Raw genomic sequence first — 15,000 nt, 5'->3', positions numbered from 1 at the left:
CCGGTAAATACACATTTACTCAGAACTACATCAAACATGGCCTCTGTCTATACAGCTGAGTGGCAGGGAATCATGGGAAATTGAGTTCACCTTCACCTTTCTGTCACACACTCAGTACAGCGAAGGGAGACGGAGACAGTCTGAATCGTATGACTGACACCGTCACCACGGCACCCCACAGGGCCATAACCCTGACTCCATGCCAGAGCTTCTCTTTTCCCTTCTTTTTTCCTTTTTTCCCCCTCTCTCTGTCTGTTACCCTTCCATTCTGTCACTCACTCTTTCTCAGGGCAGCTGTGTGGGTGATGGTCAGTGCCTGGAGGTGTGTGTGTGTGTGGTGTATGTGTGTGTTTAAGTATGAATGGAAGTGTGTGCGCATGTATGTGTGGGTTAGTGACAAATAAGGCTTTCAAAACGATCATTTAAAAAACCTCTGGTTAAGTTTGTGATGTGTATGTTTGTATCTGTAAGAATCTATTTAATTTGTTTTATGATTTATAGCTTTTATAATGGCATACATTCCTTTTAAAAACAGAATTATCAATTTTACCCCCACAGATTCATAAAGATGTAGTTCAAGGCTGTTTATCAGAATGTGTCTAAACTGGTCTTTGTACTGGGACTCAGGTTTATACATACACTTTTTCAAAGAGTTAACATGACTATCTGAAATTGGTGATTCACCGGTTTAACCAATATACCACTTGAAAGTCTTTTTAGGGTATTAGTTTTGTTATTATCGTTATAAAGTGACGTACAGAGCAGAACTCGCTGAGTCCCTCACCTCTTGTGTACTAAGCTGCAGCCTGAGGTCAGTTACTCCAGTTTATGGTCAAAGGAGCGAGATCAGACTGTAATGAGTTCATGAGTTAACATGGGAAAAAGAGAGCGGAAGGAAAAGCCAGTCTCTTGGGGTTAGCCATTAGCCTAGCAAGGAGATCAGTTCTGTTTTTACTGTTTCACCCAGTAAAAATATTTTAGACTCACTTCAGCTGATAAATATGATTCTTATTAAAAGTGAAGGGACGTCCAGAACAATACGCCACTGATAAACTACAAAAGGTTTACTTCCGCATCCAAAATGGGTTTATTTGGGAAAAACATATATAACTACACTATACTGTGATAGAGCGAACCCGTCAGTAATCTTAATTATACCGTGATATCAATATTTGCCCAAACCGCTCACTACTAATTACTACAATAATAATAACAACATATACAATTTTTATGGTGTGCACTCCTGGCCCAGCCTCACCACAAAGGCTACTGACCTTGGCATTTCACTGTGAGGGTCACTTGTTGTCTCCTTTATGGTGCAGTGCCCTGAACACTCTTTCTTAAATGCATGCCAGAATAAAAGTCCTTTGTTGTTGGTTGTGCTCTGTGACATTTAAACAAATCAGAAATTACAGACAAAAGTTTTTCAGTGATTAGAAACTTTTAAAGCTGCCATATTTTCAGAGCGCAATGTTTCAAACATACAATCACGCCAAACTACTTTATTTACTTAATCTGCATATTTGTTTGGAAGGACACACCACTGGACATTTTCGGTTTTTGGGAGGCATAAATGCATAAAATGGTTTTATTTTAAATTTTCATATTTTATATACACTGAATGTGTTCATATAAAAAAGGGACAGAATAATGTGACATATCGAATTATTTACTGAATTATTTAATAGGAAAATAATGCAGCAGCATGTGGGTGAGCATGAAATGTCACATCCTCTGTGTGTGTGTGTGTTTGTGTTTGTGTGTTGTTGGGACGTGGGGGTTGTGCATGTGGGGGGTACTTTAACAATGCTGAGCACAGAACACACTGATACTACCATTCACCTCAGACACACACACACACACACACACACACACACACACACACACACACGCATACAGATTCTCCAAGAAGCTGTATTGCCATGAGGACGCCTCAGGGGGCGGAGTTATTATTCATGCATTGGACCAATCAGCTTAGAGACTGTGCTGGAACATATAGGTCAGCCAGACGGGCCTCTATACCACTAAAGCCCATTAAATTACACCATAAAGCCTATTAGAATCCACCATAAAGGCCATTAAAGGTATTCAGGGCTCCTTAAAGAGGCTTCAGTAGCTCCAGGCCTGACCGCCGCTCGAGAAAAGAACAAACACTGATCGAAAGTGGGCTGTGGAGCTGCATCCATTAGTAGCACTGGGTCAGAGGTGGGAGTAAAAGCCTGAACCCGCACTGAGGGAAAAGCAGCCTCAGCAGAAGTTTGTTAGACTCTATTCTTTTCCAGAGTTGAACCAAAATTAAAGGAACGGTTCGATAAAAAAGTCAAATTTACACAACTTTCCACTAAATCCAGACGCACTAAATTAGCTTAGGCATGTGCAAATTTTGCGTCTTTAGTATTTGCACTTGAGCTACAAGGCTAACATTGCTAACAAACACTAGAAGTCAATAGTCACCCAAACCTTTTCTGTGAATATGTTCCTAAAACTTCTCTAAACCTTCTCAAACTGCATCCAGGTTTTCTTGCAGGTGGCACAGACTTGTTGATGTGGTTTAGGACACAGTGTGAGCTTTAAACACAAAGAAAACTTCACAGTGTAGCTGAACACTGTGGAAAAAACAGGGGTTTTAAAGCCTCTATATCTCAGAAACCTCTGAACTTACAAGCCTAATATTTTTCATGTCAACAATCAGGCACAATGACAGTATTTAAATATTTAGTACAGCTACTCTGTATAAAAGACTGAAAAAAATAGTGTATCTATGTTGTGAAATCAATTGTGAAATAAAGTAGAAATAGTGTTTTGGAGGGACTGGAATGGAGTGTTTAGGTCCAGTTTAGATTTTAATATTAAAAGATACATGGTGATAATGAATATTGTACCTGGCAAAACTCACCCTTCATATCTTTAACTTCAGGTCAAACAAACAAAAGTACTCATTTTTCAGGAGATTTTTGTGATTAACTTTCTAACTTGCACAACGAACGACAAAGTCAAAGTAAAATAAGCGAAAAAGCAAAAAAAGTTTAAAAAAGTTCAAAACTGATTAGAAGCTACAGAGAAAATGTGGCTCCTAACAACCACCTGGAAGAGCTGGTCGACCCCAAAACTGCCCCCATCAGATAAACAGCACTTAAAGCTTTCATCTCTGAGAGAGAGGAGAAAATCAAGCTGATCAGATCTGAAAACATCCACAGGTGTTTCTGTCCATCCTTCCACTGTGAGAAGACGACTCAGCGCTGTGGGTCTGAAAGGATGTGTAGCTGTCAAGAAGAACCTCACTGAGAAAAGGAGACGGACACATCAAACAAAGAAGCTGAACGATGGACTGACCACCCCAGAGTCCAGACCTCAACACCACTGAATGTGTTTGATTACTTCCGAAAATGATCAACCAGCTTCTAAGACTGAACTTTGGAGGTGTGTCTGCAGATTCTTTGAGGAACTGAAAGTGAGTCTCCTGGAAAGAATGGAAGCTGGAATAAAGGTATAGAGTGACACACTGAACACTGAACACTCAGACAGCTGAGAGTAGATTTAGCTGATGAGGATTCTGGGTAATTTTCTGTTAAATGTGTGTTTTTCTGAAAAATGAATAAACTGTACTTCATAGTTACTTTACTGGAAGTTAAATCATTGAAAAAAGGGTCTCTAACTTTTGCACAGTGCTGTAATTTTCCAGTAGATTCAGAAGTCAAGTTTCTTTCTAGACACAACTGGAACACTCCCCCAACTCCAGCTCCACTGTGTGTGTGTGTGTGTGTGTGTGTGTGTGTGTGTGTCCCGCATGCCACCGTTATCATTCACACTGAACTGAATGCATACACTCGGGGGGGTTGCCTGGCAACAGCATTCTGATGCAAAGTGACTTCCTGAAAGGAATGAAATGTCACATCCTCTGTGTGTGTGTGTGTGTGTGTGTGTGTGTGTGTGTGTGTGTGAGTGTGTGAGAATGTGTGTGACTGCCCCCCGTGTGCCCTGATTGATATGGAAATAAAAAACTTTAAAAGAACAGACATATTTGCTGTCTGGGGTCATCTAACCCCAACAAGGCTCTACTCAGAGGATTCTTTGCATAAATGATTCAGTGAATCTTAAAATCTCACAATTCAATTCTTTTGAACTGATTCTGAATCACTGTTAAAAATTCCCTGAATACTCAAATGTAACTGGAGGAACTATTTTCACAGTAATACAGACAATAAAATCAATATAAATTAAGTTTTTACATACTTACGCTTAACTGATTCACTTACAGCTGATTCTAACATTCCAAATCAATGCAATCAATGCTGTTCGATCACCAGCTTAAAGGGGAACCCCACCGATTTTTCAAACTTTCTGCGTAATTAAACAGTTAAGACGTGCAAAGGCGTACTTTAGTCCATGTTTATAGATTAACAATAAGTCATACAGAATCAGAAACCACATAATCAAGATCATTAGAGATTACTTAAAGGGGAATTCCACCAATTTTCAAAATTTCTGCATAATTAACTGGTTGAGATGTAAACAGAGTCGTTCAGAGTGGTTCTGTGTGAAACGTTCTGTTCTAGATAAACTTACTGAGTCAGAACTGTTTACAGTGGTGGTGATAGGAACCAGACGTCCACCTCTAAAAGTTCCCTCACAGAAAGTTCCTACAGGAAATGGTTATGAATTCACTGCCTGATGACTGAGACACTGTTTTATGATAGTTTAGAGAACTTAAACTCCATTCATGGTGGAGGGATACATGCAGGGCGCTGTGAGGCAAAATAGTCCCCAAAGAAAACTTATTATTTCAGATATTAGTGTTGTAGTCATGGTGACCCCTGGTTCCTATCACCACCACTGTAAAGAAATCTGAACCATTTCACACCAAACCACTCTGAATCACTAAATTATTGATCACTGTATCAATAATGTCTGAAGGTTGTGACTGAATTGTATTGGTTTTAGAATGTCTGTGTTTCACTACTGTGTTAAAGGTTCCTCCTGTTACACTCGTATATTCAGTGTATTTCCTGAATCAGAATAAAAGAATCGAATTGAATAGAATCATGGTGAAGTTTGAGATTCAGTGATTCGCTGAGTCTCACGCTGAACGGCTCCACTGTGACTAATTAGCTGTCTTTTATAAACACTAAGCAGAGAGTCACTCACCTTGTTGTAATAGTGTACCTGCACCGTGTGCCAGTGGCCGTCGCTGACCCCACCCTGTATGAACGGTGACACAGTCGTCTTTGTTTCACCTGCAGGGGTCAAAAGGTCACAAAAGGTCAGGAAAGGTCATGCTAGCTCTAGCTAGAAGCGCAAACACGGTTGATTGATACTGAGGTCAAATTACACAATAAGAGCACAACAAAAGCTTGAGTGAGTCTTTAACTCAGCTAATTAAGCCTTTGTATATTTGTGTACTGGAATGCCGTATTTAAAACAGATATAAACATGTTTGCATGTATATATTATTTTATTCATTCCATTTCATTTATGTATTCTGCTTTCTATTTAGCGTCATGCAGGTGTGATATTATTCAGTATTATTTCCCACCCATTAACCCATTCATGCCCCACAGCTATATTTAATATGATGCCACAGAACCTGACTTAAATGGTCTAATGTGATTAAACTGTATATAACTGTACTTTTTAACTGTACAGTTGTAGCTTGGATGAACTGTTTGAACGTTTTTTCATACTTTTAAAACATTTTCAATTGTTTTGCTAAAAATCAGTCACACATTTCCAAAAGGCTGAACTCAACGCTAAATTAACTGATAACACTTTTAGCGACACCTGTTAGCGACATTAGCCTCCAGTGTAAAACATTTCTGGGTTTATGAAACACTTCTGAGGTGAGTATGTGATTGTTTTATTTGTTCTACTGTCTCTTTAACACTCATATCTGATGGTTCTCTCTTACCTGCGGAGAAGGTGAGCTGGATCTGCTCGTTGACGATCTCCATGGCGATGAAGTCGTGCTTCTCATTAAAGCGGCCGTTGTACAGCAGCAGGCCGTTCGGTTCTCTGGTAGCAAATCTGTGTAGACAAATATCACAATATATCATTATACACAGTTCACACATTTAACTGTACATACTGTATATACTGTATATACATATCTGGGCAGTAAGTGTGTTTTTTCAAGTAAAAAGACTACAAAACTCTGTATAACAGTGTTTATTTGTGGTAGAACACTGATATAGTAAAATGTGAGGAGAATGTACTGTTTTCAGTAAAGTTAGTACAGTATATGTGAGGATAGCAACTGTAAGTACTGGACTTCTGGGGAGAGAACAGGAAGTGCTAAAACGGACACAAAAAACAGAACAATCACAATATATTGTTTATTTGTATTTATTCTAGCGTTAGTAGAGTTTATTTGAAAAAAAAAAAAATTGGCTGCCCAGATAAATAACTTCACACATCATTTTCTCAGATGGACCCAGCCTGCATTGTACTGTATTTACTTTATATCTGTCTGTATTTATAACGTCTTGAAAATCTTATCATATTTATTTGGATTTAAATGGCAAATTCCAGATGAAATATAACGACATCCATGTAAAACTGAGTGATTCACTGAATCGATTTGACTGGGGCGCCCAAACTTTTGCACACGACTGTATTTAAAACTTCATGATAGTAAATTAGACGCACAGCAGCTGCACTGCGTACAGGATTAGCATTAGAGTCAGAGATGATGCAGAGACACAAACATCACTCAGAGAGAGAGAGAGAGAGAGAGAGAGAGAGAGAGAGAGAGAGAGAGAGAGAGAGAGAGGGTAAAAAGAAGAAAGAGAGAGGTAAAGACAGAGAAAGAGAGAGAAGGAAAACAGAAAAAGAGTAACAGGGAGAAAGGCAGGGAAAAAAGAGAAAGAGAGAAAAACAGAGAAAAGGATAGAGAATATTATATATATATATATATACACATATATATATATATATATATATATATAGAGAGAGAGAGAGAGAGAGAGAGAGATAAACAGTGCCATTATGAGTATTTAAGTGGAGAAGATAAAGTAGGACAGCAGCAGAGCAGTGAGGGAGAAACAGGGCTTCAAAGCACAGATACGACTGAGAGCTCACAGGTTTAACTACAGAGAGAGAGAGAGAGAGAGAGAGAGAGAGAGAGAGAGAGAGAGAGAGAGAGAGAGAAAGAATGGACTGCCTCCTGAATAATATCACGTCAGTGTTGGTTCTGTGGTGGTCAGTGTTGGTTCTGTGGTGGTCTCTATTTTCAGTGCTGAATGCTGTAGAGGGGCTGAAAAACTGTACAGTAACAGATGAGCTACAGTCTGTAACTGTAAACCTGCACAGTGCATCTGGATGGGAGGCGTTTCTGATAAAGTGGCCACTCAGTGTATAACCCCCCCGCCCGCTCAGATTCACAGACACACAAATACTCCCTCTAGAATGTTTAGAACATCTGACTGCAGCTCTAACAGGCCTGTCACACCCACAAGGAGAGAGAGAGAGAGAGAGAGAGGCACTGAGAGTCTACAAGAATGGCCATCAGTTGTTGACAATGACATGATGAGATGATGAGTCAGTTAGAAAGAAAAAAGAGACAAAGAAGAACGAGGGAGAGAGAGAGAGATGAAAGAAGACAAAGGGAGAGAGAAGAAGGAGAGAAAGAGAAAGAAGAAAGAGGGAGAAGAAAGTGAAAGGATGGGGATAAAGTAAGAGAAAGACAGACAGACAGACAGACAGACAGACAGAGAGAAAGAGAGAAAGAGGAGGAGAAAGATATATAGAGACCAAGAGAAAGAAAAAGGGAGAGAAAAATGAAAATGAGTGATGCAGAAAGACAACATTTACAGGAATTGCAATCAGTTGTTGATCATGATGTTACGAGTCAGAGAGAGAGAGAGAAAGACAGAGAGAGAGAGAAAGACAGAGAGAGAGAGACAGAGAGAGAGAGAGAGAGAGAGAGAGAAAGACGGACAGAGAGAGAGAGACAGAGAGAGAGAGAGAAAGAGAGAGAAAGAGAGAGAGAGAGAGAGAGAGAGAGAGAGAGAGAGAGAGAGAGAGAGACAGAGGATACAGAAGGAAAGGAGAGAGGGGTGAAAGAGAAGAAAGAAAGAGAGTGAGGGAACAGATGAGAGGCAGAAGGTTCTCAGTCTGATCTGGTTTGTAAATGGTTCTGATGTTCCTTTGTTACATTGATGCTTCTCTAATACTGATGCAGCGTCGCCGTGGGCAACAGGACCGCTGACCTGCTTACTCACGAGAGAAATCACACACACACCCACACACACCCACACACACCCACACACACCCACACACCCACCCACACACACACACACACACCCACCCACACACACACCCACACACACACACACACACACACTAGAGTCTGTCACCAACTCAATCTGCAGTTTCATCAGTTTACAGCACTTACTGAATTAATATTACAGCTAATGATTATTTTTATAATCATCTCTGATTATTATTTGATATTCTACTAGAATTGACAATCCTCCAACAACTTGTTCTAGAGTCCTGGACTGAACCTCTGGAACTCTTCAATCATCAGTTCTAGAATACTCAACTGAACATCTAGAGCTCTCAGATAATCAGTTCTAGCATACTCAGCTGAAAACCTAAAACTCTCCAATAATTGGTTCTAGAATACTTAATTGAATATTTACAGTTCTCCAATAATCAGTTCTAGAATACTCAACTAAAACATCTGGACTTCTCCAATAGTCAGTTCTAGAATACTTAATTGAATATCTAGAGTTCTCCAATAATCAGTTCTGAAATACTCAACAGAAACCTATCATTGTTCAATAATTCTTCCAACAATTCCCCAACTATCAGATCTAGAACACTGGACTAAATTTGCAGAATTCTCCAACACTCAGTTGTGTAACACAGGACTGCATATCTAGAATTTTCATCTTCAACAATTCATTAAGGAATACTGGAATGAATTTCTAAAATTCCTCAACAATTAATTCTGAAACACTGAACTGAACTTCTAGGAATATCCAGCAACCAGACCAACAGTTTTACAATAACAATCCAGCTGCACAAAACCGCCTCCATCCAGCTCTAGAACACACAAACCGCTGCACTGTCCTTCCCGAGCTCTCCAAGAATCATTTCCAGAATGCACAGCCAACTGTACTGAACCTCCAGAACTCAAGAATGAGCTCTGAAATGTGGAGCCAGGCACACTGAACTTCTGGAATTCAACCAGTTCCAGCATACTGAGAATTAAATCTCCAGAAATCTCCAGAAACAAGTTCTAGAATACAAAGCAGGCTGTGCTGTATTACCAGGCTCCTCAGCCAGTGATGGAGCTTTGCTCTGTTCTATGTTGGTTGACAGTTCTGCTATTCAAACTCCACTGTGCGCAGTGTTCTAATGAGCAGACTGCTGTCTGGACAGTCACTGGAAAAAAGGTCATCTCTAGAGGAGATCTAGAGTCAACACGCAAGCAGCCATCCATCACTTCTTGGAATGGGATCGTCATTTCATAATCTGGAACGTTCTGTTTTTCTCCCTCTTTGCTTTTGTGATGAAGTGATGGGAAAAATTTCTTCATCCATCTCTCTCGCTCGCTCTCTCTCTCTCTCTCTCTCTCTCTCGCTCGTAGCTGTGTGCTAATAGATCCTCAGGGGCTTTGACAGGCTTTGTACTGTGATGGAGTTGAAGCGTGTTGAATAGAGTCTCGAATGGCAGCGGACTGGCCAGAAAACCGCTCTGACCTGTTTCTCTCCACGTACAGAGAGGGAGGGAGGAGGGGGGAGGGAGGAGATGAGGTGGGTGCGGAGGGAAAAGATCAAGAGCGTAATGTAGAGAGAGAGAGAATAAGAGCGAGGAGAAACTGAGAGATGTGTTGAGGTGAAGTTTTGCGATGTTTGTACGAGTTGCCATGCTGAGCGTTTGTGCCGTATCGGAGCTCCACGCTGCTGTCTTTTCTCTCAGATTTCACACTGCGGACAGTTCAGCCTTTAATGACTTTAACTCTGGAACGTAAACACTGCAGTGCTTCAGGAAACAGCCCTCTGAACCCCTCTGTGGGGCGACATGCCCCTATGAGGAACCTCACGGAGGTAAATGAGGTACGCCACGCTGGTGAACAGACCTCTGAGGACGTGTCGTCACTGCCATCCGCACAAGCCCTGCATCTAAGCCTTCTATCACTTTGGAAAAAATGCTGAGACAGATCATGTTCTAGGCAAGCAGAACGGTGCTCCACCACTCCTCTATCAGCTACACCTTCCTGCAGGTCCTTTGCTGTCATGTGGGGGTTTTGCTTTGCCTTTCTGTCCAAAATACGAACAGTTCTAAAGATTTTCTTGGTCTTCCAGATTTTGCCTGGACTTCCACAGTTCCCCTTAATTGCCATTCCTTACAATAGTTTTGTCTTGTCACTTTACACGGTGAAACTTGTGACCTGTAAGCATTTTGATATCTTTTTATAACCTTCTTCTGCTTTGTAAGCAATAAGCATCTTCATTTTCAGATCCTCAGCCTGCTCCTTAGAGGAGATCATGGTGGTTAAGTGTTAGTACACAGTTTGAAGAGTCAGAGAATTTATTACGCTCTGGAATTCTCACCAGCTGACGATTCCTAACTGTCCTGCCTAACCGGTCCTGATGAGTTCTGAGACACAACGACTGGAAGGGTGTCCAAACTTTTGCACATGCCACATTTCTATTTTTGAAGCTGATCAAATATAGTTAATTTGCATTAACATTTGCAGAAAAAAACTTTTAAGGCAACTCTATTAAAGATTTAGGGATTTGGAGCCCTCTCTGGTGGAAATGCGTAATTGCGGAAGAACATTTTTCAGTGTGGGTTGTGTTTCGTCCTCCTTCTCTGAGTGGATGAATCTGATGATTGAAAGTGAATTCAGGGAGAACTCAGTCTAAACTTGGTGAAGGAGCGTCTCTGAGGATGTGAGTGAATTATCTACTACTGTCATCATATCTTCATCAGTGTGATGTTGATTTGAGATCATTTGAGGCCGAAACATCGAGCTGGACCTTCTTTTTAGAGTCTGTGTGTGACGTTAACACGTAAAGACGTACGACGTGGTGTGAAAAACTCTACGCCTCTGACTTTTAAATGATTATTTCAGGCTTTACAGGGCGACTCGCAGCAGCAGCGCCGTATTTTAGCCTGTTTTTATTCTCCTCACTCAGAAACGACATTTATTTTTAACAAACAAATCTTATATAGTGCAGCTTTAAATGGTTCGCTTTAGAGGTTGTGTTTACTTCTTTTCATTTAAAAAAAATCAACAAAACATGTAATTTGACCAAAAGGTGCTCATATATTTGCACACGATTGTGTGTGTGTGTGTGTGTGTGTGTGTGTGTGTGTGCATTCTTACGTGAGTGAGAGCGTGAAGTGGAATCTCTGGCGGAGCCCCTTGAAGGTGATGAAGGAGTTCGGGGGGAAGTTGCGGGTGCTGATGCTGCAGTAGGGCTTCTCAAAGCCCCCTGGGGGGCACTCACACCTGAACCCCCCCACCAGCAGGTTCACACACGTCCCCCCGTTCTTACACACGCCCTCCACACATCGTCCTGACCGTGAAGACACCTCACAGCGCTCACCTGTACACAGAGAGAGAGAGAGAGAGAGAGAGAGAGAGAGAGAGATTAACGTATGCTTATAGTCCATTTAAAGCCATAAAGGGGAAATCCACCATATTTTCCAAAATTTCTGCATAATCTAGTAGTTAAGATGTAAAAAGAGTCGTTCAGAGTGGTTTGGTGTGAAACGCTCTGTTCTAGATAAACTTACCGAGTCAGAACTGTTCACAGTGGTGGTGATAGGAACCAGACGTCCACCTCTAAAAGCTCCCTCACAGAAAGTTCCTACATGAAATGGTTATGAATTCACTGCCTGATGACTGAGACACTGTTTTATGATAGTTTAGAGAACTTAAACTCCATTCATGGTGGAGGGATACATAATATTCAGGGTGCTGTGAGGCAAAATAGTCCCCAAAGAAAACTTATTATTTCAGATTTTCCACTATTTTCCATCATCAACATTCCATATAAACTCAGAAGACTCGTGTAGGTTCACTGGTGGTTCTGGATAGTAAATAAAATGTCTATATTTGTGTTGTAGTCATGGCGACCCCTGGTTCCTATCACCACCACTGTAAAGACGTCTGAACCATTTCACACCAAACCACTCTGTTTACATCTCACACACTGAATTGTGGGGGAATTTTAAAAAGTGAATGTGCCTTCTATAATCGACAGATAACTGCATTTGTTACAAATACCATTTCTCGAAACAAGTGAAATGATTTGCCAATGGAATGGGACACGTTCACTAAATAAAATGACTTTAAACAAGTAGAAATGTATAAAAGCTGAATAATCTTATAATATTCTTACAAACATCCTATAATGTGAAATAATGTGAAATTTTACATATACTGACTTCACCTGAAGTGTAAATGAAGAGTTAAAACCTCATCACGTCACAATCCAGATACATGAAATCACCACAAACATTTCAGTTCATTTATCAGTTGATAGAAAGGCAGATTTAGGTTTTATTGAAAACTGAAAGGAAGATTATAAAGGTACAATATTGCTAACGTGGCTAATGATGAATGAAGTGGAATGAAGAATCGGCTATTCGTTGTGAGCTGAGTCAACTGATCTGACTCACTGAAGAGAGATACAGTGATGTCTAGATAGACAGAAACAGTAATAAGTCTATCCTGAGTGATGAATGACGCAAAGCCTAAATGTTACCGGTATAAAGGTCTCCTGATAACGTCCCAGTTTAGAGCGTGAAAAGGAGCTTCTGTGCCTCAGAATTACTGTACACACACTCACAATGTGGGTTTTATAGTCACAGAGAGACAGAGGAGGAAATCACAGTGTGTGTGGGTGTGTGTGTGTGTGTGTGTGTGTGTGTGTGTGTGTGTGCGCTGACACACTGCAGCACTGTCAGTCCAAACTCACTTTACACAACTGTCTGAATAGAGACAAAGAGAGAGTTTATAGAGCACAGCTGAACAATACACACACACGCGCACACACACACACACACACACACACACACACACACACACACACACACACACACAGACAGGAAGTGCTGATTCCTCCTAATCTGATCACTGAAAAGCTGAGTGTGTGTGCATGGTTGCTGATTTAGGATTAGGTTTAGAAAATTCTATTACATACACCCATCAGGCATAACATTATGACCACCTCCTTGTTTCTACACTCATTGTGTGTGTTGTGCTGGTGCGAGTGGATCAGACACAGCAGTGCTGCTGGAGTTTTTAAACACTGTGTCCACTCACTGTCCACTCTATTAGACACTCCTACCTTGTTGGTCCACCTTGTAGATGTAAAGTCAGAGACGATAGCTCATCTGCTGCTGCACAGTTTGTGTTGGTCATCCTCTAGTCCCTCATCAGTGGTCACAGGACGCTGCCCACAGGACACTGTTGGCTGGATATTTTTGGTTCAGCAGCAACACTGAGGTGTTTAAAAACTCCAGCAGCACAGCTGTGTCTGATCACCATATATGTATATATGTTTATCCCATATGTATAATTTACAGGATACAAAACACGCTCCATGTCCTGACAGAGTATTAAAACGTGTGTGTGTGTGTGTGTGTGTAATGTAATATTCATCGGGAGGAGGCAGGTTAACCTTGCCCTGGGAAACAGCTCTTTGATGAAAAACGGGGTCACAGAATTTAATATGTGGCACACGCTCCACATCAAACAGCGCATGATCAAATAAACCCGCATGCATATTAACCACAGTGGGCTTTGAGAAAAGGACCTGAGAGAAACCAGCCTGATCTCTGCCTCTCAAGAGTTCACAGTGTTTGGATTCTGGAGATTTTGTTTACAAAAAGCCGAGGCAGGCAGGAGAGAGCAGCGTCACCCAGCAGCTCCGTATGATCTGATAAGAATTTAAAGCCATAGTTCAGTGAAAAATCTAACGTATAATAAATTTAACCCACGTGCGCTTGATCGGCCGAGACCTGCTCGGTGTCTGAAGTGTACTTCTTTAGTTTTAGAGCTGCAGCTACGAGGCTAATGTAGCTAACAAGCAGTGGAAGCTTATACCCACCAATTAGCATGTGCTTTTAGTACGTTAGTCCATGTTTATAGATAACAGTGGGTCATACAGAGCCAGAAACCACATCATCAGGACTATCAGAGACACTGAACAACGCACTGAGGTGCAGTTAGCACCAGTTAGCAGTGCTAAAACTAGCAAACTTCAGACACCAAACTGGTTCTGACTGACCGACTACATTTGCAGGCTGGGGGTCGGGGGTGGGGTGGAGTTTGATTGTAAGGCCCAGTCCCATTTCACCCTTCGCCCCTACCAATCAGCCCCACCCCTCTGTTTGGTGTGTTCTCGTCTAGGGGTAGGGTGTCCCGATTCTTGTTGAGATAGGGGGGAGGGTGAAGTGTTGGGGCTACATGACCCTCCAAACTGAGGTTTTTCAGAGACTCCAAACAGAGAGATACGAGAAAAAAAGAAAAACCGGTAAGATGGAGAACAAGAGACCAAAGAAACCCACAAATGTGAGAATTTTCTCTGTTAAAAAATTAAGATAACCATCGTATTATCTTAGTTGAATGTCATTTCAGTGCATTATGATCCTTTTCTTCATAACAAGCATAACAATTCCTACGAGTAGTGCTGATTTCTTGGTAGTTAGCTAGCTAAATTTCCCGTTCCACCTTAAATGGTGCAGCAGTTACATTCTCAGGCATCAGAACTGCTGCTCCATTTAAGGTGGAACGGGAAAATTCGAACAAGAATCTGGAGAATATCTGACTTCAGCTTCATATCACTGAAGAATTAGTGGTGGGTGATAATAAATAATTGCCCCCCTCTTTGAAGTCATATGATGCCCTAAATGTAACTAAAGCCCAGCAGTGAGGAGCTGAACTTTACCCTCCTCTGCTGTCACTGCAGACTGGCAGGGTCGCCTACAGAGCAGCGCTGGTAGCTGTTAATGAAGTGATGCTCTTTTTATTTGAGG

The 15,000-nt window shown here is 41.2% G+C and overlaps 1 protein-coding gene across 1 annotated transcript in view; it reads right to left on the bottom strand.

Annotated features, from left to right (window-relative positions):
- Positions 1 to 15,000, bottom strand: part of celsr2 (cadherin, EGF LAG seven-pass G-type receptor 2) — a 104,843-nt gene that overhangs the window by 36,626 nt on the left and 53,217 nt on the right. The window contains exons 4-6 of the mRNA XM_036559827.1: positions 11,339 to 11,561; positions 5,906 to 6,021; positions 5,146 to 5,234 (exon numbers count right to left, since the gene is read on the bottom strand). Coding sequence (XP_036415720.1) covers positions 5,146 to 5,234; positions 5,906 to 6,021; positions 11,339 to 11,561 — 428 coding nt within the window. The remainder of the gene's footprint in view (positions 1 to 5,145; positions 5,235 to 5,905; positions 6,022 to 11,338; positions 11,562 to 15,000) is intronic.

The sequence above is a fragment of the Colossoma macropomum genome, unplaced genomic scaffold (assembly GCF_904425465.1).
Source record: "Colossoma macropomum unplaced genomic scaffold, Colossoma_macropomum, whole genome shotgun sequence".
Lineage (NCBI taxonomy): Eukaryota > Metazoa > Chordata > Actinopteri > Characiformes > Serrasalmidae > Colossoma > Colossoma macropomum.
This window is presented reverse-complemented; position numbering and strand designations above follow the sequence as displayed.